General features: G+C 52.3%; 1 protein-coding gene across 1 annotated transcript in view; it reads right to left on the bottom strand.

The window, feature by feature from the left end:
* The window catches only part of MMP17 (matrix metallopeptidase 17 (membrane-inserted)), a 62,357-nt gene extending 36,822 nt beyond the window's left edge, over positions 1-25,535 (bottom strand). Inside the window, exon 1 of the mRNA XM_009318651.1 lies at positions 25,527-25,535. Coding sequence (XP_009316926.1) covers positions 25,527-25,535 — 9 coding nt within the window. The remainder of the gene's footprint in view (positions 1-25,526) is intronic.
* Between the last annotated feature and the right edge of the window lie 429 nt (positions 25,536-25,964).

Raw genomic sequence — 25,964 nt, 5'->3', positions numbered from 1 at the left:
AACGCCCCCCCCCTCTGCCCGTGTGCCCCCAAACCCGGGGTTTGGGGGGGGGGGGGGACACCAGTCTTGGCTGAGCATCACCTGTGAACAGGCATGTCCCTAACTAGGAGTCCTCGTTGCCGGCTCTGACTGGGAGCAGCAAGAAGCCTTGGAGGTGCCTGCAGTGACTGATGGCACCGGCAGCGCGGCAGTCACTTGGTCAGAGGTGATGCTTTATGCGCAAGGCTGCAGATAATAAATAATATTTGGGTGACTCTTAACATTCCCTTGAAGAACACGGGTACAAAGCATTGTTGTTGTGACTCATGCCTATTTGAAGGGACAGGGGACTGGGCAGCCACGCAACGAAGGACGGACTGTCCTGACATAACCCCACGCAGCTTCAAATAACCCCTTCAGGCGGCCGGTCCCCCGGGGGCACCAGTATCCCTGGGGCACCTGCCAGGCATCCCAACCCCAGGTTTCTGCCGGGCGGCTTGGTGCCACGTGCCCATGGCCAACGGGTCACCCCGCTGCTGCTGTCTTCTCCTCACCAGCCTGCAGACCTCGAAAACCTGTATTATTTTTCACGTGGGCTTGGACGGGCGGGGGGCAGCAGCGCCCTGAAGTCGTTAGGCAGGGACGAGCCTTTTCCCAACGCGATGGCCATCTGCATGACCGCAGCCGCACGCAGCACCTCGGATCCGAGGCTGATCTTAATTACAACAGTGTCTCATCACTCGCTGCGGTCCTGATTGCACCAACGTGGGATGTGCAAATTAAAGCCAGTGCCTGTGATTTTACACATCAAAAGCTGCTCTGGGCTTGCGATAAAGGAGCCCGCTCTCCCCACCGCCCTCCAGCCTGCATCTCCGCACAACCCCTTCCCAGCACGGCTGGCAACAGGCACATTTATGCACAAAGAGCAATTCTCCCCCACTGGGTGGCAAATGATGAAATAAAAAGATTATAAAACTTACATATTTGAAAGAGCTCTAATGGGAAAATATCCCCAATCTTCTGTGGCCTCTCTATAGTGTTGATACATCCTGACACAGCTGGAGGCATCCTTCACCTTTCTATGCGTAAACAGGCAGACTTTTATATACCTATTAGATCTATTTGCAGTGCAGACAGATATTGAGATTAAAGGGTTTCAGCTTCCCAGCCATGTACCCCATGCCGAGACCCAGGTAAAAGGATCCCATCTAACCGCCCCAGCTACTGCTGGTCTCCTTAGCCCTCAGCCACACTTCCCTGCCCTCGAGGCTTCGTTTGCCTCTCGCACCATAACCCCTACAGCATAAGCAATAAAGGAAAATTGCCATTTTTATCACGTTGAATCTTTGCTAAAAGTATGTTTCCCCTCTGTGAGGGCTGTGGGTGTTGGTGGTGATGGCAGGACGAGGTAGATGGCTCCCGTTACGGGCAGCTGCAGCTCTGTGCTCACAAGATTTATGCAGAAATTCATCCCCTGGCCCCTTCCTGAGACCTATTACGGCAGGAACTACGCAGACTAACTTTTGATACCAATCAAACTCATTAAATGGAGACGTCTCACATTCCTACATAAGCAGAATATGAAATGCAGAGAAACTCCTGGAACAGACCATCCAGCACAGCAGAGCAGAAAACCCATCTGGTAAATTGGATACATTTAATCACACCAGGTTTGTTTTGCCTTTTTTTTTTTTTTTTTTTTTAAAGGCCCATATATTTTGACTCCTTCAGCTTCACGACACAAGCCCCGTCAATGCATTTGATTGAAAATGTCAGAGTGACCATCTGTATCACGTCACGAGCAGAGTCGCTCTCCTTGCAACACCAGGACAGCTCTTCATCAGGAGCAGAGACGTGCCCCGGCACGCTGAGCGGGCTGCCGCTCTCTTCGGCCTTATATATCAAGTACCATTTGTTAACTACATGGACGCCAACCGTCCAGGCCTGCTGTCTCCCGCCCTAAATACCATGAGAACGATCTCATTCTGAACCTTGTGCAAAAAGGTCTCATCCTGCAACTGCAGAGTACATATAGGTACTGCCAGCTGGACTAGACAAACTGCCCACAGTTTGCCGACACATCTATGTCCAAAGCTCACAAAGCTAGGCAGTACCCCAGAAGGAGCCAAACGCCTTCCCACGGGGAGAAGGCAGCTGCGCACAGCCACGTCTGCAGCACCCTGGTGCTCAAGGACGCGGAGCAGTGATGGCCGACAAAGGCCAACAAAACCTACCAGAGGGGTTGAAGAAGATAGGACATGTATGTCCTTGGAGGGACTAAGGCAAAGCACCAGGTTCTGCTGACTGCGTTGCTTCGGCTTTTGCCTTGACCACGCAACGAGGTTGCTCAGAAACGCAGGTGATGAGTTTCTGTTTCATAAAGAGCAGGGTGAATCCTTGTTCCTCCTTATCAACATGTCAATTCTTCCTGCTTTGCTTGGGAAAGGAAGAACGCTGCTGTGCTCAAACTGCAGCGAGCACAGGAGAGCTATAAAAATATCCGTGAATAGGTGTTATTCCCTCTTTAACACAGGGAACGAGACAATTTGACCTTTCCAGACACCTGCAACTTTCTACAGCTCCAGCCCTGCCTTTTAGAAGATGTTTTGGGGTACATCTAGCCTGCAGAACACAGAGAGCTTTCAAACAGCTTTGAGCAGGTTCAATGCTGAGACCCACCTAGCTGTGATAATAAACTAGCTTTGTTTTGTTCAGGGTTTTTTTTTTTTTCCTTTTTCTACATGCCACAGCCATGAGTGTAAACATTATTCTTCATTTTCTTCCACAGCAAGGTCACAGACATCTCAGTGCAAGCAGATCTGCTGCTGCTTGTGCAATTAACCCACTTCAGCAGACAGCTGTCCCCGAGCAAAACCACAGCAGCAGAGGTAGGACACAGCCCCTTCCTCAAAGGGATGAGACTTTCAAAGCATAATTAGGCCAATTTCAGCAATCAAGGTATTAAACCGAGTTAATCTTGTTCTTGGTAAAATAACCAAAGAAATAAAAATGTAGCCCCCTAAGTTAATGCAAATTTAAGCTTTCACACTGATTGCCCATCACATATTTATTTCATTGCTTAATCTAGCAGCACCAAAATTAACGTTCTTCTAGCAACGGTACAAATAATAATCCTCAGTGCCTTTCCATGAGCGATAGCACCTCTGGCTCTGAGGCCGCTGTCCTGCAGGGGTGCACAGAGGCTTCACGCAGACAGGCAGAGCCCGTCCTTCCCCCAGAGAGACCACTCCATGTCGGCAAGAGAAACGGCAAAAGGGAAACGGGGAGGAGGAGGTGTGGGCTGGAGGTCACACCGCGGGGAGCACAACCGCGTCCCCCGCCCCCCCGGCAGATGCCCCGGCCACCAAACCTCAACACCTCTGAGCAATTATTCCTAGCAGCACTTTACGTTATGCGTTATTGTCTAGCCTTTTTTCCTGGTTAAAGCCTCAGGTTAAAAACAAAACAATGTTTTTGTTGAAAAACCTGGCTTTTATAAACATTTTTTTTTTTTTTTTTATCTTTTGGGAAGTACTTGCAACTGACGGAGCATTGCTGGGGAGGTGCGTGGCAGCAATGCTGTCAGCTGGCTCCCCACCAGCGCGTATCAGGCCATAATGGTTAACGAACCCCTCGTAGCCTTTGTTTTGCTCCCTCTTCTGTATTTAATGCCACCATTTATAAGGCCCTTGGGAAAAGCGATGGGTTTACATGTGAGTGTCCTGCAAGTTTTCAGCAAGAAACTAGGTTTTTGTGGACAGGGATGCAGCCGAGTGCCTGCATTCGATGAGGTTATGTCAGAGCTGGCTGTGTGGGAAGAGCGAGGAATTTGCAAGAGCCTTTCCTTTTTCTTTCCTCCTTTTTTTCCTTAAATGAATACCTTTTGTCATCTTTCCCCTCTCCTTTCTGCTTTGCAAACAAGCCGTTAGCATGGCTCGGTGGCCGTGGCCTGGCCCGGTAAGTGGCTGTGAGCAGAGAAACTGAGGCACACGGGGCTCCCTGAGGATCCCCAAATAAAAGCGTTTGTGCTCCCAATGAAGTGAGACTCCAGGGTGGGGAAAGTCGATCGGATTTTGCCATCGAGGGCTCCGTTGCTCGATTCCCCACAGACATGGGGACGTCACAGCCAGGGCGGGGGGGGACACAAATGCCAGCCCAGCCTGACGAGGAGGGCGAGAAACTGAGGCACACGGGGCTCCCTGAGGATCCCCAAATAAAAGCGTTTGTGCTCCCAATGAAGTGAGACTCCAGGGTGGGGAAAGTCGATCGGATTTTGCCATCGAGGGCTCCGTTGCTCGATTCCCCACAGACATGGGGACGTCACAGCCAGGGCGGGGGGGGACACAAATGCCAGCCCAGCCTGACGAGGAGGGCAACAAAGCCAGCGGAAACCTTCACCGCACATCTCTTGGAGGTGCCCGAGCACGGCGCAATGCTTGGCCCGCAGCACGGCTGCCCGCAGCACGGCTCCCCGCTTACTCCCAGCCGCTGTGTCTTATTTCCTCAATACTCCAGGCTCCATCACCCTCCAGCGAGGGGGGAAGCCCGGCTGCTGGGCTGGGATCAGTCTGGGTGAGCAGCCAGCGTGCCCCGGGTGAGCCCCGAGGTGGAGCCGGGAATCCCTCAGAAACCGTTCCTGGTCCAACGGGGGAGCGCTCGGCCCACCAAGGGAACACCAGGGAAGGTCCACGCAACTGTGCCGTGGAGTGCAAATGACTTCATCATCATCAGCCACGCTGCAATTAACACAGAGGGTAGCAAGGTGCTTAGAAGTGGTAGGTGCTTGGCAGGACGAGTATTACTTGCTGTCGCAAAGACATTCAGGCGGTGCGTGTCTCCCCTTCCCCTGCACGTACAATTAAAAATAACAAGGGCGTCTGCCCTATCTTCGGCTTCTCCTTCCTCCCCCGGCTTAGCCCTGCCACACGCGGCACGAGGCTCCACCACTAATGAAATACAGCGGGAACAAAACAAAGACAGGAGAAGAAACAACTGACCTGCTGCAAAAGTAAAGTTACTCCACGGCAGCCAAAACCAGATATCAGAGCCCCTTCCTCTGCCGCTGCTTTTAGACAGACAACCTGGAGAGGGGCGGCTTCACCCAGCCTGTACTGATCTCAGTCATCCTGACACTTAATTTTGATCTGTCTCTTTTCTTGCTTTGATACAATGACCTCGCTTGGCTTTGGACAACCTATCCATCAGGCTGAGCTTTCAAACCAAAGTCCATCTTATAGACAAGGGAAGAAGTCTCGCAGGCAGGGCTCGCCACAGGTCAGGACAGCATTGTTATGTATATATTCTGTGAATTAATGCCTTTTAGCTAAGCTAGCAAGACTTGAATCTTTTCCAGCTTGTAGGCTCATGGTTTTACTAAGTAGCAAGTATTGACTTTTAAAAAGGCCAAGATAATTTTATGACCATCAGGAATATTTCAAGCTATACAAAGCCAGATAATGGCATGGGGGGAAAAAAAGAAAGAAATCAAATCAGTTCATATATATCAGACCTTAATTACTGACAACAGCCAGGAAGGAATTTTTCCTTTCAGAAGCAGCATTTCATATGCTGTTAGAGACAGGGCTGGTAGGAGCCGACGGCACATTTGCCCTTCATGGGATGGGCTCGGAGATGGAGCAGCGAGACCTGTGCTCCCACCAGCGCGCCAGGACCCTGCCCAGCCTGACCCAGCGTCCTTCGCCATCAAGCCAATCCTCCCTTGACCGCTGGGCTGATACGTTGCATGCACGAGCCCAGCCGTATGCTGCATGGAAAGACACATTTCTTTCCCCAAACCACCCAAATAAAGAGGGAAAGCCGCCGGCACGGAGCTTATGCCAGAGCTCCAGAGGAAAGCAGGGAGAAAACATGACGTGAAAACACGGAGGAGACAGTTTCTCTGTGACCGACTTGGGGGGAAAAAAAAAATAAAATTGCTAATTAATAGGGTGGAGAGGCTAAAGAATCAAACAGGACCCCAAATATATCGGATCAGTTGAGCTTGCTGGATGGGTGGGAAGGAGCACTGCACCCGGCGGGCAGCAGCCGGGCCCCGCACTGGGCGCTCCTCCCCGCTCGTCCCTGCAGAGGGGCAGCTGAAAACCAACTCTTCGTCAGGGCAAGGACAGCGAAAGTTAAAAGATGGTATTTTTCTCTCAATTCCATGGCTCTTTATAGTGGCTCTTCCATGGCTCTCTCATTCCAAAGGCACTTCATAGTGCCTTTCTCTGGAGGACCAGCACCGAGTGCAATCCAGCACTGCCACTACCGCAAAACCTTATCTCACTTTGCTCCCAGTTTGCCACTTCATGGGCTGGCAGGTTTTGGGAGGAACACGGCAGGCTAAGGAAGGGTGAAATCTCAGCTCCTCTGAAACCAGGGCGAGACTCCCACAGCTCAAAAGGAGCCAGGATTTCTCCCCCACATCTGATCACCCGGGCAGGGAGGTCCGAGAAGTCTCTTTCCTCCTCCATTACCCATCGCTCCAGTGAGACCCAGTCTCAACCACGGCCACAGTTTATACTCCCACCCGGTGCAAACAAGTGGCGAAAGGCATCCTCTGATGGATGGATGGAGAGGGAAGAACAGAAGAAAATATATTCAGATTGCTCTCACACAATTTAATCTGACTAAAAGCCACAACCACAAAGGCAGTGGCAGGCGGACGCCCACAGTAACCTCGGCCTACCAGCTCAGCAAGGCCCATTTTAATGGACTTTTTGTTCGCTCCATGTTTAAGTGAGTACATTGTACGCTTGTGTTGTGCTACAAAAAGCATTAAAGCAGCTTCCCAGCTCTCAGGGCGTGAGTGACAGATAAGACGGCTTGGGGACCCGCTCAGTGGGGTGCTGGGATGGGCAGGGTCCACCGGGTCACCCCCCACAAAGGCTGGTATATGAAAAAGCAGCATGCAAGGCGTGTTAGGAAATGTGAGGAGAGGGCAAGAAGAAAGCATTGCACACCCTGATAAAGAACATCACAGACTGCTTGGCAAGAGCAGGCAAGCGTCAGCCACGAGCAGAAATAAGACAGACCCTGATGAAGATCTGGCTAAATAGAAAACCGTAGCAGTGAGCTGCGTTACAGGGATTTCTAAAGCAAAGGCAGGTTCAAGAAGGAACCGGTGCTGGGAGAAGTCTGACCCTCCACGGATGCTGCCAAGGCTGAATACGCACGACCCACCACCTTCTGCTGCCCCCAGACCCCCCAAAGCCTGTGGCAGGCAGGCAGCGGGTGCATTGCAAGAGGCAGGCGGCTTCCCCATGGCACGTTTGTGCAGTTATTCCCCACCACCGTCGATGCCCCACGTGCAGCATCCCCCACCTGTCTTGCCGAGCAGTCCAGAGTGATGCTGCCCACAAACCCATCACGATTCCCCCCCTTGGGGGTTAGGTACTAAGGGACAGGCACGCGGCTCCCTGCCCCACTGCCTTTGCACCCACCGCACCTATCCTCCTGCCTGCACCCAAAGCATCGGAGATGAACCCTGCCATCTTGAGGAACCTGCCACCAAAGCATTTCCAACGATAAATCCACCAACACACAGCAAACCGAAACTATTAGGAGAAAGGAAGCAAGCTCTTTGGGTAAGAAAACTTCAGTTGAACAACTATAAGCAGAGTAAATTCGAGATGTACTTGACCTGGAGAGCAAGAAAAATCATCTCAGCATGCTGCTCCCTCCTCTCTTTGCTGCTGGGGGCTCCGCTGGCTCCCCACGCACAGCCCCAGCAGCTCCTAGCCATCCCAACACCGGGGACATCAGGACAGCAGAGGCAAAGCCAAAATCCCCTGCCGCTTGGGCAGGCGAAGCTGGGGGGAATAAGAGGCGGCGGGTAAACGGGGAGCAGCCGGGGACGGGAGCTTCCCCCTGAGCTCAAAGTGCATTTTAATGTTACATAAGGGTAGACTTTACAGCAAGGCTCCATTTGAAACGGATCGTGTAAGGAAAGGTTAAAGAAGCTTAAATTATTCTCTCTGAACTCAGGGGCTCAGAAGTGACGTCTTTCATGTTGCTTAAGGTACTGGGAAGTAGAAGCACAGCCCTGCACGGGGTCTGGCTGCTGTAGGGGCTTGGGGCTTCAAGGGAAAACAAAAAGTTTGCAGAAGACTATATTTCTTTTCATTTGCGCGCTTACCACAGTGCGGGCTCCAGCTGGGACCAGCTAGAGAAGTGGTGAAAAACACTTCTTTTAAATTAAAGAGCTGGCTGAGTATGCCATTATTCAAGCTCATTTTGTGGCTTTTTTAACCGGGATTCTCCAGGACAGCCCTAGGAAAACCAAAGTGACATCCTCCGACGCTGCCCCGCCCCGTCCCCTTGGTTAGAGGGACCGAGCAGGTCCAACGCAGCCAGACGCTCCCTGGGGCTCTCTGCCCAAGCAAGACGCCTGTGGGGCCGTGAGCCCACAGCCAGCACCCGTCGCAGGCAATCTGCCCCACGGTAGCAGGATGTTGTGTTTTCCATTACCGACATAGGAAGCTGCAGGATAGCGTTTAAGGAGGTTTTGGTTCAGCTTTGCCCAACAGCCACCTCCATCCCTGCCCATCAGCCTGCTGCACGCTACGTGCCTGCAGGGAGAGCTGCCTATTCTAAGGGAAGCATTCCCAGTCTGGCACGCCGCAGTACCGTGTCCGATCTCTACACCGTGCCAAGAAATAGATTAGTTAATAGACAAGGAGGAAATATTTACTGCTTCTCATAAGGGGATTGATGAAACTCCCCCAGCGCACCCTCAGAGGGCTGCGAGCACCTTGAAACCAGGAATACGATGAATGAAGGGATACAATAAAAAAAAAAAATCATTAAGCTGTTTTAAGACTTTGCCTTTCTGCCTTGACATATGTTGTCCCACTCTCCAAGCCCAGAAACGAGGGGAGAAGGGGGGAGGCAGGACCACTGTCCCGAGGGACTGGCCAGGGCCCCGCTCCAGGCGGCTCTGCAGCATCTTTAGCAACGGCAGGAGGCAAACCCGGCCTGGGAGAGGCTTCAGGGGCTGATTACTCAGCCTAATAAGCTAGTTGAGATGCTGAAGCAGCTATATAAAGAACATGTAGTTATGCATCATTTTAATTATGCATATAATGGCTTTATCTTTTTGTTACCTTATTTCATTATTGAAAACCTTTATTTCACATATACATTTAAATTCTCAAATCCAGCCACCAACAAAACTACTTATAAATAATTTAATATACAATGAGGCACCAGTTCCTCCAAAAGCAGCAATCCTGCAATGAGAGTACTGGAAACTCTCTTAGCGTCTGACACTTTAATGTCGTACCGGAGTACCCAGAAGGTAGCAATATATGGCCCCTCCAAGCTCCATATGCTCATTTAGAAGCTGTAGCTGAGGAGCTTGTGTGAGAAGAGCATCTCTTGGTAATCATCAATATACAAGAGAGGCCTTTGGCATGCACCAAGGCAGGAGAGCCTGCCAGTGAGTTTGCAACACCAGCATGAGAGCTGCACAGAGAGAAAGAAAAGAAACCTTCAGCTGCACGGTCCTCTCTGCCCTGGAGACCCATAGCCAGCTACACAGATTGGGCTGGGCAGGAACATTCCCCTACCAATGTCTTTTGGCACCACGACACCACATTTAGAACGGAGAAGAGTCATTACAGCATGTCAAACCACATGGAGCAATGAAGAAGGTCTTGAGGACTGATAGCAGCTGCTGAGCACCAGCGTGCCTGCAAAATAAACCCAGGAGAGCCAAAGCGAGACCCTCACCTCCCAGCTGCACCAGGAGGAAACACCGCTACTTATCCTAGTCCACAATCAGCATTTGCTTAATAAATAGATTTTTCTAATCACGTTTGTCACCTTTTCTAATTAGACAAGATATGCAGCACAACACCTTCGTTTTTCATGTACCCACCTCCCTTTTTCCTTCCAATAAAATGAAAGATGAATCCACACATGCAATCTTCACCCAAACGGAACTAAGATGACTTTCACCACAGGCATCCGCACAGCCAGGCTTTTACCTTACATTTCTTCATTGCATTTATTCCCCCAGTGAAGCTGTATTAAAAATGTATAGGTTAAAACAATAGATATCTGGAGACGGGAGCACGTTCTCTCTCCCTCTCTCTTTCTCTTGGTCCTGCTACAGTGAGCATTTGTGTTTAAGACCCAATAAGGTCAATGGGAAATAAGCAGGTGCTTAAGTTTTAGGCATGTGAATAAACTAATTGTTCTTGAAGAGAGTACACATGTGCTTATTTTACTGATTGCTGAATCAGTGCTTTTAAGCTACCAAATTGGATCAGTCTGACTGCCATCCCAGAGTACCCTTTTGCTTCCCCACGACTGAGGCAAGACCTCCTTAACCGGATTATTTTTGCATTACTCAGTGGAAGGGGAGAGATGCAATGAGCTCCCCCGAGCCCCTGCGTCCACCAACCCTTCCCATGGGGGACCTGTGTTACATCTTCAGCTCAAGTAAGTGGGAGATGTAAGAGTAGCTGCTAAGGAGACAACTCTGTTGCACCACAAAGGGGAGGCGAGTCCATCCGTGTGCTGTGGGATTGCACTCCGGGCTTTCAAATCCTGCGTGCGCTACGTGGAAGGCAGCATGGGCACTGCGCATTCTGCTCTACAGTGAGATGGGAAATTAAGACATACTCCAAGGTAACATCAGATTTTGCCAGTAACGCTAACGAAACCACAGCTGGCATTAAACTGAGAGTGATTTTGGGTGCTGACAACAGTCTAAATTGGTGCAACTACACAGTGGCAAAACATTTGCAGCTGATGGTGTCAAACGAAGTGCAGGCAGCGCTTCATCTGAATGCCCACCGGGATGATGAGCTTCCTCCAAATGCCTCCCACAGACAAACCCAGTGCATTTGCTAATGTCATTAAGGGGGATGCTCTGGGTCGCCCCCGGCACTGCCTGTGCCACCCCACTCCGCGAAGGGCCCGATCCAGCATCGTGCAGGCAGGCTCCTGCCTGCTGCGGGCAGGGCTGGGCAGGCTCTGCCCCCACCCGCTGGCTCCTTCCCGCCCCCATTCCCAAAAACCAAAGGGTCGGCCACTCGCCAAGCACGTCCCAAACCACGGCCCCCATCTCTCCAGCCCCATTTATGCATGACTACAAGGCGTTACTGCAGGCTGGATTAACTCCCGTTTTTGTAGCCCTCCGAGACCGTCAGATGAAGGTCCCACGGCCGTGGCATGCGTCACCCTCTGCTCCTCCCCATGCTTTCATCCGGCATGGGAGCGCCGGGACCCTCCCGGGAACAAACAGCCTTTGCAAAGGGGCTTTATCTTTGCTTGCAGGAGACCTTGAAGGTTCAGAAGGCAGCAAGGGAAATTTGTGCTGTCAAAATCAAAGCCATGGTAATTAAACAGGAGTTTCCTCTGTCCCAGGGAGGCGGTCGGCAGAGCAGTGTTTGTGAGCGGGGACGTGAGGTTGTGTCCTACATGAGGCAGTGCACACGCAGAAGGTGAAAACTCATCCTGCTCCACGGCATGCCGCACCAACCCCATGGCTGCGGCCGGATCCGGTGGCAGGGTCAGCAGGCTGCTGAGCCACATCCCGCTCCCGCATACAAGTGCATCCTGAGGACCCTCACCCTGCTCTTCCAAGTTCATCCTCACCTTGCAACTCAAAACTTATCCTTTCTTTGTCCAGAACTAAGAAAATCTTCCAGAAAGAAGGAGAAAAAAAAAAAAAGCAGCTTCTAAAGCACTTCCCAGCCTGATGTGCTAAAGCCAATTACCCAAAACAGAGGTGAATCGATGGAAAAGGCTCTTGGGTGTCGGGAAAGGCAGCAGCTGGCCTTTCCCAGAGCCGCACACAGCCCGGATCGATGCTGCTTTGCAGCTGGCATCCGCTCTCCATATTTCTATTTGTTCCAGTGATGGGTTGCCAAGGTGTCAAAGTCAAATAATTCGAATTTCTTGCGAAAAGAAAGATATTCAAGGTTCAAAATTATACCTTGACCCAGTTGGGTCATTTTGCAGCAATTATCACCAATTTCTACGGTGGAAGACTGTAAGAGTTCGGAGAAGAAAAAAAATTGCTTGTCCTTTCTTCACCTTGCATACAAATGAAAAACAAATGTGATCTTCTTGCTCTTGACATAACCATGCTTTAAAGAGCTTCACAAACATCTATTTCCCCATTTGAGCTCACACAGAAGACATATTATCTCTTTTAAATATGCCTTCTCCTTGGCAGTGTGCAGCCTATCCCCTATCTTTAACATTTTAAGAAGCCGCCAAGTGGTTATTTGCAAAACTGACGTTAGGAGATGGATATAATCTATTTTAAACCTCAGCAAAAATCACCAATTTCATGAGGTTTTAACATACGGTCGAATTAATCAAGTCACACGGATTATGAAATGTGAAACGCAGCCCCCCCAGCTCTCCACCTGCATGGGAGCGATTTGGAAAAAGCCCAACCATCTCACGGCACAGTGAGGAGAGAAAAAAAAAATAATAATAAAGGGAATGGTTTCCAACACACCCCGGCCTCCTGCGCGGTGATGCTCTCCCTAGCAGAGCATCTCAGTCTTGCGAGACTTCCACCTTGACTCGCCTTTTTGGCATCACCATGCTCCGCTCCTTCGGTGGTGACGCCCAGGGAAACCGGGAGCGATGTCTTCGGGCTCTGCACTCACCCAGCGCTGCCTCTTCTGACGCGTGGCCAGATCCAGCCCTTCCTTCCCGCTTCCTGGATGCTTTGGCTACCTCCTGCCTTTCCCGGCTGCCCTCTGCACAGGTACTGGCACCGCAGGGTCCCCTGCCCAGGAAAGGAGCCCCCAAGCTGGCTGGAAGCAGCTTCTCCCTTTCAAGGGGAAATAAATCCAGGAAAAGGCATTTCCTCCAATGTTAAAATTCCAGACTCCTCTGTCTTACTTGATCTCGTTTGCGAGGTCTTGCTATTCAGTTGCTTGGAGACTTTTGTTTATTGCCTTGTTTTTCTTTGTTTTAAATGGCTGAAGTTAGTGTTTTAACCAAGAACGAGGCCAAAAATATTGATTCCCAGGCAAAACTGCCTGGAGCTTGCCACAGTTTCCATCTTTTGCTAAAGACACGTCCGACGTGAAGTGCAGCGTGCTGTGCAGTGACCGGCGGACACGGCATCGCATGCCGAATGCTCCTTCCAGTGCAGGTCACTGGCTCGGGCTGGGGGACAACAGCAGAGCAAAGTCGTGTTGTGCTGGTGTTAGCTCGCTGGATCTGGATTTTTGCGTCTGTGCAAATTTCTCCAGCTGCCACCCTCCATCAGGCTCTGCGTATGGGCAGATGGGCGGCAGCACGCCGGTGATGGTCACCAGGAGCGCTTGGAAAGATAATTCTCCTGCGTGCCACCGTGCAGCAGCTCTGGATGCTTTACCTCAAAGCTGAGGTTTTGCTCAGGACGGGGGACCCATGCCAAGCAGCTGAGCCCCGAGCTCACACTGGCAAAACCCCAGCGGTGCCGGCTCCCACCCGGGCAGTTCAGGTGCTCTCGGGAGCAGCAGCAGGTCCCAGCCCTGGCTCGTCCCCCAGGCGCAGGGTGACTTTGATTTCCTGGTGCCGACCTGCCTGGGCTGCTGGCTTGCTGCCTGTCCTCCTGCCCTACCATCAGTAGTGGGTGAAAACCTCCCAGCACGTGCCCTGTCCTGTAGGACCCATACCAGCCAGCCCGGCACGGGTGCAGTGGGCAGCAGCAGCTCCTCAAAGCCAGGCAGCTATTTTGTAAATTATTCAGTGTGGCAGAGCGGCTGCCGTGTATTGAGGGCGCAAAGGGAGGGGCACGGCCCCCCACTGCACAGAGGGGGCTTGAACAACGGCTGCTTCAACCTATGGGAGCTGCCAGATGCGTCACCCAGGATGCTGGACCCATGGAACAACTCGGGAAAAAGGGTGGAAGTTTCCAGCGATGGCAGGAGGGCAGCCGGGTGTGCACCAAAGGGGGTTTCCTCTTATGCCCCACCACCCCTGGGCTCTTCTCCGACACAGCGGGTTGTTTTTGAGGACGCAGGCAGCGGCATCACTCCCACGGACGCCACCTCTCAGCTGCCTGCATTCGGAGGGGATTTTCAACACTGTCAAACATGGCGTGCGCAGAGCCGAATTCAGTCCTCCCTCGCCCCCAGCACCCCGGGACAGGCAGCATCTCCCAGGCGCCGGCTGCTGTGCAAAGCCAGGGAAGGCAGGATGCGGTCTGCATGCAAACATGCCGGGAGGAGAAGACAAATGGCTCCGGGGGAAATACGATGACCTCCCCAGCAGTGTCAGGAAACATTTGTCAAACGGCAGAAGTCATTAGCTGTTTCGCTGCTCACCTATCGGGAATGTCACATTGCTGGTGATGGCTGGTTAATGGAGACCTGACAGGGGTTTTGCTGCCAGAGACGAGGTCAGCTCCCTGCTTCGGGTGGCAACAGCCAGGTTTGCCCAGCACAGGCTTGGCCACTGGTCCGGGCACCCCCGGCTCTGCCCCTGCCTTGCTGATGGGCACAGCAAATCGAGCCGCGCCAGGAAAACCTGCCTGCCTTCCAGCATCCCTTCTGAAGTAACCCCCAGTGCTCATTTGTCTATAAAACCAGAAGATTTCAAAGCCTTTTGCTCAAGGTGGAAGACTACTGCAAGCTTATCACAATGGGTGGGAAGCCAAAGACCTGAGCAGGTAAAGGACTTCCTTAAAATCCATGAAAGGTCGACGCAAACCCCATTACCCATCCTTTTGGACGGCTTTAGGGAGTGTTGTGCTGAACTGTATCGAGCATAGGCATCCTCCGGGGAAAGCTGCTTGCCTCCTACACACAGCAGAGCAGGAGCAAGCCACCAGTCACCAGCCTTATGTTTGAAGGAAGGAAAGCAGATTTAGTTTGTGCAGTGGTTGAATTTTGCCTACCAGAAAACCTGCCCAGCTACCGAGATCCGGCAGTGCGGAGCTGCGGCTGCCTCGCCACGCAGGCGCCGCTGGGCCAGCCCACGGCGTTTGGTTTTATGAGGGTGAGGGTGTGCTCAGCAAAAACGAAAACTGGGAAGCCGTCAGGTGAAAACCACGCTTCTCCCTTCGTGAGCATGGAGGTGGGGTGGGGATAGATGAGAGCTAACACCAGGGCACGCAGATGGATTTATACAAATACTTAAATAAGAGCATATACTAAGGCACGTAACATAATTTAATACATTGCAGATAACATCCCACCATAACTCAACCACGGCAGCAATTATTTTCCAGTGCTGCCATGAGACCGGCAGCCCCCCGAGCTCCCGAATTAGCAGCTCCGGCAGCAGGGAGACGGCCCGGCAGCGTGCCGGAGCCTAGCCCACACTGCGGCCAAGCGCTCTCACGAGAGGCTTTTGCTCTGCAATTGCCTTAGAATAAGGGGGGAAGGAATTCAATTAAGTGCACCCATCACCTGGCAACGAAATGTTACTGTCAAGGGTCCTTTTGGGGAAGTCAGTGAGGTCTCCTCTCCTCTCTTAGGAAAAATGGCACAGATATCTGGACCAGCCACGAAGGGTACAGCGAGCGATGAAGGAGGTTAATCCAAACCCAGGTGTGACCAAGGGATACTGAGACACAAAATGAACAAGCGAACTCGTGTGTTGGGCCGCCCTGCCAAGGTGAGCTTTAAATTTAGCATGACTGCATTAAGATGCCTTCAAGATAAGGTGCATTTTCTGCATTACATCTGAAACGCAAAGGGGAGGTGGTACCCCCAAGAAGGGCAGCCACGGAGGGGGGGACCTGGAGGGGGGCCGCAGGATCACGCACCACCTCCTCCTCCGGTGGGAAGCGGCGTCCGGCACCTTGGTGGCACATCGCACCCCCGGATGCATTTGCAGTACGCGCATCCCTCACCCATCTTAGGCCCAAACTCGTCTTCCTACGTAAAACAGCAACATGCACCTGGAAGCTCAAAAAACACAGTGCTGGGAGTCAGTGAAATGAGGCAGTGAAAACGAGCAAGAGGGCGATTCCATAAAAGCCACCCCCACCCCCTCAGCGAAGAGGCCGCTTATCTGCGATGCTACCTGCAGCAAAGGAATAAAGAACTGCGATGAAATGAAGATGCGATTTCTTTTAGTGGGTCCTGAGCCTCCTTCTGCAGTTAAGACATCAACATAGGCGCGCGACAGTTGAGTCACCAAACCAACTTTTGCAGGCTTGCCTTCCTGGAGGAACCGCTCCTGCGAAAGCGGCCGTAGGAGGAGAGTGGAAAGGGCTGCAAAACGCAGGAGTGAGCAAAGCCGCACGGCGTTGCCTCCGCGGCAGGGCGCTGCCTTGATGGAGTGCTGCTTTCGCACGGCGGCCCTCCTCCCAAACAACATTTTCTCTAGAATGGAGCTGCACGTTAAAAGTCAGTACATAAAAAATATTTAGGCCTTGCCTGATTGTAACACGCCTTCCCTCAAGCGCCGAGGAAAATCTCAGCCTGGCTTTCTTGCTGAATCCACAGCAGGGCAGGTTCCTGCAAAGCCCCCCCCTCATCCCCCAAAACCCAGCCAGGGTCGCAGCAACCCCGCCCCCCCCGCCGCCTAAAACGCTTGCACCGCTTTCAAGAAAATGGTCCATTTTCTTGTCCTGAACTCCGATGGTGTGGGTTTTTTGGGGTGGCCAGCCCTTCGCTGGCACACACGGGTGGTGATGCCCAGGGATGCCTTGGGCACCCAACGCCTGCCACAGGCATGGGTCACTGGCATCACAAGCACAGCGCAGCGAAATCAAGAGTTAACGTTAAGAGTTAAATTCAAAACACAAGGAAACAGCACTAGCACAAGGATGGGAATAGGAAAAGGCTGTCAGAGATGAGAGCACCAGGACCGAGCCCCCCTGGGTGCTGTTTTGGTAGGGCAGGGGGGAGAGACAGGATCACCAGGAGACCCTGAGCGGATGACAAGGGTCTTCCAGCCATCACTCCACCAGACCGTGGCAGTTTTCGGTCCTCCCCGTCCTGCCCAGAGCTGTCCCCGCGGGCAGGGACAATGACAGGGAAGCCCTGCAAGAGCCTCTCGGCTGCGGCACGTCGGTGCACGCCGTGCTGGCCGCCGCGCTCTCTCCTTCCCCCTCCCCGGCAGCCTCCCTGGCGCAGGGCTGGCAGGGCACCAGGGAAATTAAGCAGGCGATTTCTAAAGCTGAGAGAAAAGCAGCCATCTGGGCCCTAACAGACAGGTCGTTTAATGAACAAAGGGAATTTTCTAGAGAAGCCGGAGAAATACAACAGTCTGAATAAAAGAAGCAGTAACCCCTCTGATCCATCCAGAGGCTGCCATAAGAGAGAAGCTTTCAGGGAGCGCTGAATACCGGGGTAATGCCCCGTCCTGTCTCATTAAAGGATGAAGCAGGAGATGGGCTGAGGCGGTGGGAAGCAGGAAGGAGCAGGGTGGGCTGGGGGTGAAGTTCAAGGTTTTCTGTGCCACAAAGAGCCGGGGCAGCCGCCCACGACGGCGGGGGCAGCCACCCCGGCAGCCCCCTCCGCCTAGGCACCTACTTCTGCACCTTTGGGGATGGGATTTACATCACTAAGTCCCCCAGGAGACTTCATGCACCTTCATCTTAACTCTCAGCATGTTCCCCTGCAGAAAGTAAGATTACGACTCGTGTGACGGACAGAAAACCCAGGCGACTTTCCCCGGTCACAGCTCCAAAGTTCAGGGTACAAATCTGGCACCCTTGCCCTCACCTTGCACATCCACCACCAGCTACGGACACCTCCTCTCCTTTCTGCTCTTCCTCGTTAGGAAAACCATCATCACTCATAATTCAATTCTCGAGTACTTTCTTACCGAATCGTTTCATGCTCACAGGCAGCGCTCCCCCTTCTCCTGGGGCTGGCGAGCAGGTCTCTTTTGAAGCTCTTTCAGGTTATTGAACTACTATGTTAATGCAGCTTGTTTCCCATCAGCTGAGGGCAGAGTGCCGGGGACATCATTTATTTTCCATGTTTATTTATGTCAGGAGAGTCCTTAAAGGATTTGTTTGCAGCTGCTTCGGTCGCTGCTCTTGCCGAGGTTACCTCCCGCCCCACCACGTGCCAGCAAGTCAGGCCTGGGGAGACTGGAGTCCACCAGCTTCCTTCAGCTGTTCTGATGCCGTGGAAACAACTAATTTCCTTTGTGCTTCTTAATGAGGAGCAGAATCTCCCCTTTTTCTGGCTAGTAGGCCCTTATACCCCTTGAAGGTAAGGCCAGCTGGGAACCGGCAGTGATCCCTCAGTCTAACGCCCCTGTTTCTGCGCAGTCCCCAAAGAAGGGCCAGTTCTGGTCACCTCCTTTTCGGATGGCTTGAGCACGTCCCGTCTGGACTTTGATGACACAAACACAGCAGAAAGCAATGTTGTTCCCATGGCGTGTAGGCCCCCCCAGGAACAAGCTCCTCCTCCAGAACAATGTGGATGGGAGACCTGTAAGACCTTGAAAAATTGAAGTACTGGGATTATCTCAACAGAGCAATTCCCTCTACCCCCCCATCCTCGTGGAGGAAGCAACTGGGTGTGTATTTTACTCTGCCTGCCACTGCCTTTATTACTATTTCTCCAGGCTCAGTCATGGCTGCAGGTGGTCACTTTTTTTTTTTTTTGCTACAAACCATAAAAGTCTAATTTGCAAAGGGAGGTGACCTGCTCTGCACCAGCCCCGGTTCATCACCCACGGATGATGGCCAGACCCTGCACCCTTTCCCAGGTGGTCCAAGCCTGCACATCGCCCTGTTCCCAGCTGCTACCCAGCAACTTCCAGCTCTTTGGAGTATCCCGAGGTGATGTGCTGGGGAGCTGGCTGCCAATTAGTTTTCTCTTTAGGGTTCAAGACTACCCCAGTGGAGGAGAGCGTGCCATATCGATTTCCTCTTGTCCTCGCAACTGTCCGGGCAAAGAAACATTTGTTCATTTGTGACAGCTCCCTATGGAGGCCGCTTGCACAGCGGAGCTGGCAATTTTGCCAGAAACTCTGCTTTAAAGGGTTTTGCAATGTTAATTAAATTTCTGCAGTTGTATCTTTTGGCTCTGAATAAGATCTGAGCCTCTCTGAGCACGTGAAGAAGGGCTCAGCTCCTCGTCCCCATTCAAACCTGGCTCTGAACAAGTCTGGCTCCCAAGACTGAATTCCCTGTTCGCAGCATCAAAAATACAATATTGTTCCTCACCAAAAGGAAATGAATTCAGGACTGTCAGGGTTCAGACACGGTATGGGTGTAGATAACCTAGAGGCTGAGAGATGATCCCAGAGCTACAAAAAAGCAGATGTCCTTGCCCTTGGAGAACTGATTCCTCTAAATAGACAAGCAAAAATTAGTATCTATGATTGCACAAACAGGCACAACGCACGAGGGACAGTGAGTCACCCCAAGGACTCCGGATGAATACAACACAAAGCTCCCGCAACCCTGGCTCCCTTTCACCTCCAACAATGCACAGCCCCTGCCTCGGGCTGGCACCGATGACCTCCGCCAACGTGGCTGGGCTTTTGTAGACACTGCTTTCCAGGAAAGCATGGAAAGAAGAGCGGCTGCCAAGTGCCTGGGAAACACAGGAGGAGACAGGTTGGGTTTAATAGGTAGAATTCTTTAGAAATTTAAGACAAGCCATTTTTTCAGGAGGAGGCTATTAACAAATGAGATAGGAGGGAAATGTAGAGAAGATAAGGAGAACTTTAATTCAGGGAAGCTGTGGGACTGGGGCTTCCCAAGCAGCAGGGCTAGATCCACTGCCCGAGCTGTTCCCGCGGCGGAGGTGGGAGACGGGCACATGGCTCACCAGGGTCCCGCAAGGCTGGGAAACCAGAACAGGGGATGGAAAACAAACCGACGGTGCTGGGCTGCCATTTCCTACACAGCATAGCACGATTTCTGCCAGCTATTACAAAGGGGCCTGGAAGCAAGACGGTTGGCGGGGTCAGAAGATGCTTGGCACCAGCGGGTTTGCTCCCGGGCAGCTACTAACCATCACCCTTTACAGCCGGAGCTGCCCGAGTGCGGTGGAGGGGTGGTGCTGGGCTGCGAAGGCGAGAGCCAGCGCGTTGGCACTGCGGTCCCGTGGGCACGTTCACCCGGTGACATTTTCAGGAGGTGGCCGAAGCAGCGTAACGCCTTCCCAAGGGGAGCGGCAGAGATGCTGCAAATGGGTGACTGGTGGGTCTGTGCCTGCTTTGCGGCTACGGGAAACACCCGGCGGGCTCAGCGCCACGGTACGCTATTTCAAGAAGAAAGTCAAAGTTTGTGCAGCAGTTGGTAAAGGTATTTGCTACGAGGTAGAGGGCAATTACTGCAGAATAAGAGCAAGGAGGCGCAGAAGGCACTTTGCAAACTTTATCCGCTGAAAGCACGGACTACTGTCGCCACGCGGGGATTTAGTGACCAAAGGTCTGCACCAAGGGGCAGGATTTGCACGCTGGGAGCCCCTTCCTCCCAGGCTAAGTTAACACCATTTCCCTCACCCTCTATTAATAACAGCCATAAAAAATGCACTCGGGCAGCAGCCTGGAGGGCTGGGCACGGCGCAGACCCGGGGGGAGAGCCCAGCTCCCCACCCCGCTCCCACGGGTGGGTTTCCAACCTCCGCACCCAGCCCAGCACCGACGTATTTTCTCGGATATTTTCCCGGTTTCCACAAGAGGGCAGCGGCACGACACCGACGGGGACGCAGCGGTGTCCCAGAGCAGCACCCACCCGGCCCCGGGGCTGAGCCGGGGCCCCTTCCCACCACCCAGGGCCCTACAGCGGCAGGAGCCGGGGCACGCCAGAGGCTCAGGGATGGGACCTCGCCGCGAGGTTCTGTCTGCAGAAGAAAAGCGGTTGATGTACATCTCCCAGGAGAGCTCCCTGCAAAGGCTGGGAGGGGGGAGATCTCAGTTCCGCAGCCCTGGCTCACCAAGACATTTGCTGTTGCAGAAAGAAACCCCTTTTGCTCAAAAACACGATTTTCTGGAATAGCTCTGCTAACACCGAGGGGCTGCGGGGAGGGGAATGGGCTTTCCCTGCTGGGTGCGGAGGGGAACCCACCATCACCTATCTCCTCCAACCTCTGCATCCCCGTGCACAGCCCAGGCAGGGACCACTGAACCCTCAGGAGCTGCCCCTCTGGGGAAACGGCTTGGTTCGCAGGGCACTGTTGGGCTCCTGGCAAACCCTGATGCAGGGAAAGACCTAGCTGGAAAGAGATACACCAGTGAAAGTAAACCCCCCCAGTAACAGAAGTGTGGATGAAAAGAGCTGGCCCAGCTCAGCAGACGGGCTCTGCAGAGCAGATCCACAGGGCACACACCTACCCCAACGCGGGGGTCAGCCAGCAGACCTGTAAGTGTCAGGAAGGCAGAAGTCACTCCAGGGCATCACCTGGGAGAGCTGCATCCCGCCGCTGCAGCCCGGGCAGGTCCAGCTCCCAGAAGCTCTCCTCTTCTTCAATGTCACGAGCCGCGACAGGACTCAGCGCTGCCAGGACCCTGTTGAGGTGCGGCGTAACCACACGCAAACCGTCACCGGCGCCTACGCAGCAGCATTCGTACTCATACCGCAACTCTGAGCAAATACATCAAGTACTTCTTCCTCCACTACGCGACCCTCTGCACTGCCGCGGTTTGATGGGGAACAAAGCAGCTCTCAAGAGCCAAAATACATAATGCTGCCAAGCGCTGACCCAGCAACCGCCTCTCACGTGGAGCCCCTTGAGCTGCACCCCAGGGAGCTGCAGCGATGGTCAAAGGAGGAGAGTCTATGAAAGCCCCCCAACACCAGACCAGACTGGGCACCCTTCACGAAGGGAAGTCTTTGACTATTAGAGACCCGGTGCTCGGAGCTCAGGTTACCTTTCAGTGAGTTTCAGAGACCGATTGCTCGGTCCACAACTACATCTCGTGCCTCAGAGCCTGGCAGATCAGGCGCTTGGTGCTCTGGGTTTTAGGCAGAGAAAAAGAATTTTAATATCTTCTCAGGGAAGTTTTTTAACCCAGGTGAGCTTGTAGAAGACTACGCAAATCACGGTTGCCCCATTCACCGCCCGTGTGGGACCCTGGAGCATGACAGCTGATTTCCTCTAGATTATCTTGATCTTGCTGGACACTGAGTGAGTGCGTACCAAAGCACGAGGTGTATTAGAAATGCCAAAACGGCAACAGATTGTCTGACGGGGCTGTCATTCTGTCATGAAATATGACATGCATCCAGCCCGGGAGGAAGAACTGGATTGCTGTACACTTTAGTGCCGGCTGAGGCCATGCAAGATTATTCCTCATTTTGGAGTCTCATTGATCAGACCTGGAGGATGCATTTCTGCAGCGTAAACAACATGTGGCAAAAGTCCCAAACCACCTACCTCTCTTTAGCTGTGCTTTTATATAAAACATGTTGCCATTTCACAGGCGCGTCTATGAGGGATTTCCCTTTTGTGAACCCAATTTCCTCTCGCTTTTCAACAAAAATGCATCTCTGACATGAAGGATGCAAGGTAGAGACAGCATGGCTTGGTACACAGCAACGGGGAATTTGCCAAGCAGCAACAAAATGGAGAACAAACAAGGAAAATAAAAGCCAATTTAATGCAGAGAATTTATCAAAGGAGCAAAGATGCTTCTCGAGCAGCATCACTGACTGCCCTTCTGTTGGCAGTCGTGCTGGAGGGACACTATGAGCACGAAGAAGGAACAGCAACGACAAAGTAAACACAAGTAACAAGGTGGGAACAAGCCTACGGGCTGGTGGGAGCTCCCCATGCTCCCCACCACGTGCCTTGTCAAAGGCGCAGCCTCAACCAAGCACCAGCTAGGACGTAACTAACGTTGAGTGGATGTAGTATCTCTGGAGGAGATCCCACATGGTGGGCTCAAGAAAAACAGGAGAGAGTGCTTTGTTTCTGTCTTGCTCAGAGATAAATGAGACCCGACACCCTTTCACAAAGGCTGAATTCGTCAGCTCCAGAGCTTACAGGTAATTAGATCTGGAGTCATGGTGGGATTGCCTTTAGCAGTCATGATACCGTTTTGTTCCTTGTGCTTTCCCTGGGATCCTGTAACCGAACTGCCCAGGAGCTACAGTAAGACAAAAGGAGCATTTTCTTGTGTTACACCCTTCAGCCAAGCAGACCTCCAAGTTTTTAGTAATTACAGGCCTTTGAGAAGGCACTGCCTCCATGGTGGCTGTGGAGGAGCCCGGCAGAGCCACCCAGCAGCTCCGGGCACCAGGAGTCACAGCTTCGACTTTGAGGGAAACACAAAAATCCATCTCCTGAGATGTACTTCAGCCACAGCGTCAGCGGTAGTATTTCTGCATGTGACAACATCTCACCGAGAAAAGCAAATCTTCATGAAGGGTTGACTATAGACAGTCAAACAAGAACAAGCAGTATAGCCTACTACTCACAGCATTTTGGAAAGTCTGCAGCTGCCAATCAAGGGCACGCTTCCTCAGATGAGTGTTTCCAGGCTTTCCTCTCAAAAGGGATCCCATGGGAACCCCTTCCTCACACACCAGTCTTTTCTGTCTTTTTGTCCCATTCAGGGTTCAGCTGCTCACTAGGTCCTGACACCGCTCTCAGATCTGCTTCCTCAACCTCAAAAAAGCCTTGGACAGTGAGATCCCCAAAGTCTGGCAACAACCCGTGAAGTTTCCTTTTGATCTCTTGACAGTCTGCCATCTCCAGCAAGGGGCATTTGGTGGGAAGTGGAAAAATCCAGAGTTGGGTGGTTTGGGATGGGAGCCCTGGGGAAGCTGAATGGGATGAAATGCTTCCACCATGGCGTAGGACAGGCAACCTCCGCAAATGAAGACAAACCTGTGGATGAAGCAGTCCAGACCTCTTATCTCCCACTTGTATTTTGGATGAGGGAACCTTCTGTCCTGCATCCTTAAAGGACATGTGCAGCAGGCCATGTAGGACACACTCAAATTGCAGAGCAAATCCAGGACGTAACGGCAGCACCTGGGCTGTCGGGTGATCTTCAGCAGGCAGGAGCTGAACCACAGGAGATGCCAGCTGGGGTTTGTTAAATGACAAGATGATATGATCCAAACGTGTCCAGCACCTTCAAGCAAGGACCCTCTGACACAGGTAAAATTGCTTTTATTCACCCAAAAGATCAATATTGTCAGGATGAAATAATATGTCAGCCAGTGTGAAGAACTCCGCCTGACCACTGACAGTCAACAGGCAGAAACTCCCTCTTGAAAAAATAGTATTAAAAAAATCCTGAATATACTGCCACCTCCCAAGTCACCGTGTTCGGACCGTTCTCACCAGGAGCTGTAGATCATCTCCAGACTTCTTGGAAGAACGATTTTCTGTGCACGTGGTTTATTCTGATGCAGGAAATTCCTCACATTTAATCGGGTTCTTTTCTATTAAATCATCATGGCTAATCAAACTGCCAGAGCCCCATCTGAAGACCACATTCCTTGGTGAACATCGGCCTTTACTCCACGTCAATCACGGCAGGACTTCCCTCTGAACAAACCTGTTGTCAAAGGCAGTTTCTCATTATGCCCATCTAAAACTCTCCGGTCCTTCAGTAGCTTCTTCCCCTCACCCCCACACGTCTGCTTTGTTTTGCACTGGATTTAACTTTGCATATGTGGTTTGGTGTGGGTTTTTTTTAATATAAACATCAAATCTCTTAATTCTCTGACCCAGAAATCAGAGACAATCCTCATAAAAATCTGGGACAATGAAGACACACACAGCTGCACGTGTGCAGCAGCAAGAGCTTCCGAAACTCCCAAATCTACCCATTTAAAGTGTTTTTCATTAAAGAAAGCATTTTGAGAACCGCTGCCGTCAGATCTCAGGTTATTTTGAAATCAAATCCTTGGCTTTCAAGTGCAGCTCCACGCTGAACGAGACACTTTAAAGAACGACGACGCGGTGGCCCAGGTTTACCATCAGCTGGCAATTCACATCCGAGGTGCGAGGGCTTTTCCCTCCCACCTTGTCACCTCCGCAAGGCCAGCTAGGACCCGAGACCCACGCTGGGTACACGCCTGCTCCCACAGCATCCAGAAATAAAGGTTCCCTCAGCTGCAGCGTGACCTTTCCCGGAGCCGCACAGCCCATTCCTGCAGCACTTTTGCCAATGAGTAAATAATGAGAAATTAGTGCGCAGCCCCGGCGATGAGTCAGAGCGAGCCGCTGCTGGCGCTAATGAACCTGCAGGGACAAAACAGGGTGTCGGAGATATCCAAGCCCCCCAGTTTCGTGATGACGTCACCCGTGTCACCCCCGTGTCCTTGGCAGGGCTGACTCTCGGGGTCCCGCTGGTGAGTGACACCCAGACACCAAACCGGGAGAGCCCCGTCCGATGCCAGGCAGGGGACGGGAACGCGCTGCATTTCGCATCGCCTCTTTGCAAGTTTAATTTAATGAGGGAGAATAACGAAGTATTGCAGGTTAAGTCAGGTAGGCGCACGCAGGCAGCGACCTTCCTTGTGAGAGCCCCAGGAGTTTTTAGGGGCAAAAGGAGGGTACAGAGGTACAGGTCCACCGCACGCTGCCACCAGGGGTAGCAGGCTCTGGCTGGGGGGTCCTGCCAGCCAGGAGCTGCTTCTACCCCGCAACGCTTCACTGCAGCACCCAAGGTTGAAGAGCAAGGCCAAGGTGGGAGCTCACCTGCTCCATCCCCAGCACCAACCATGGGGAAGTCCCCAGTGACATCTGGGTGACACACACCTGCTCTGAACCCTTCCTGAATGCAGAGTCTCATTAAAGCAGGTAGTTTAGCTTAACTACCCTGGGTAATTCACACGGCTGGGCCCATAATAGCAGCCAAGCGCAGGAGAAAATTGCATTACTGCATCTGGAGGTCTGGGGTGCTCAAATCTGAGAGGGAAGTAGCGGTTCAAACCAGCCAGGGCTTTAATGCCAGATTAAATGCCTTCACAGGAGCCTGTCTGTTTGAAAGCTTCCAGCCAGCCTTTTGTCAAGCCAATTTAGTCTGCATTGTACTTTGGCTTCAAGAGGCACCTTAAAAATGTAACCAGCAGCATTTTATTTTGTTTGGGTTTTGTTTTGTTGGTTTTTTTTTTTTTACATGGTAGCTTAACTTCC

The sequence above is a fragment of the Pygoscelis adeliae genome, unplaced genomic scaffold, assembly GCF_000699105.1.
Source record: "Pygoscelis adeliae isolate BGI_AS28 unplaced genomic scaffold, ASM69910v1 Scaffold410, whole genome shotgun sequence".
Lineage (NCBI taxonomy): Eukaryota > Metazoa > Chordata > Aves > Sphenisciformes > Spheniscidae > Pygoscelis > Pygoscelis adeliae.
This window is presented reverse-complemented; position numbering and strand designations above follow the sequence as displayed.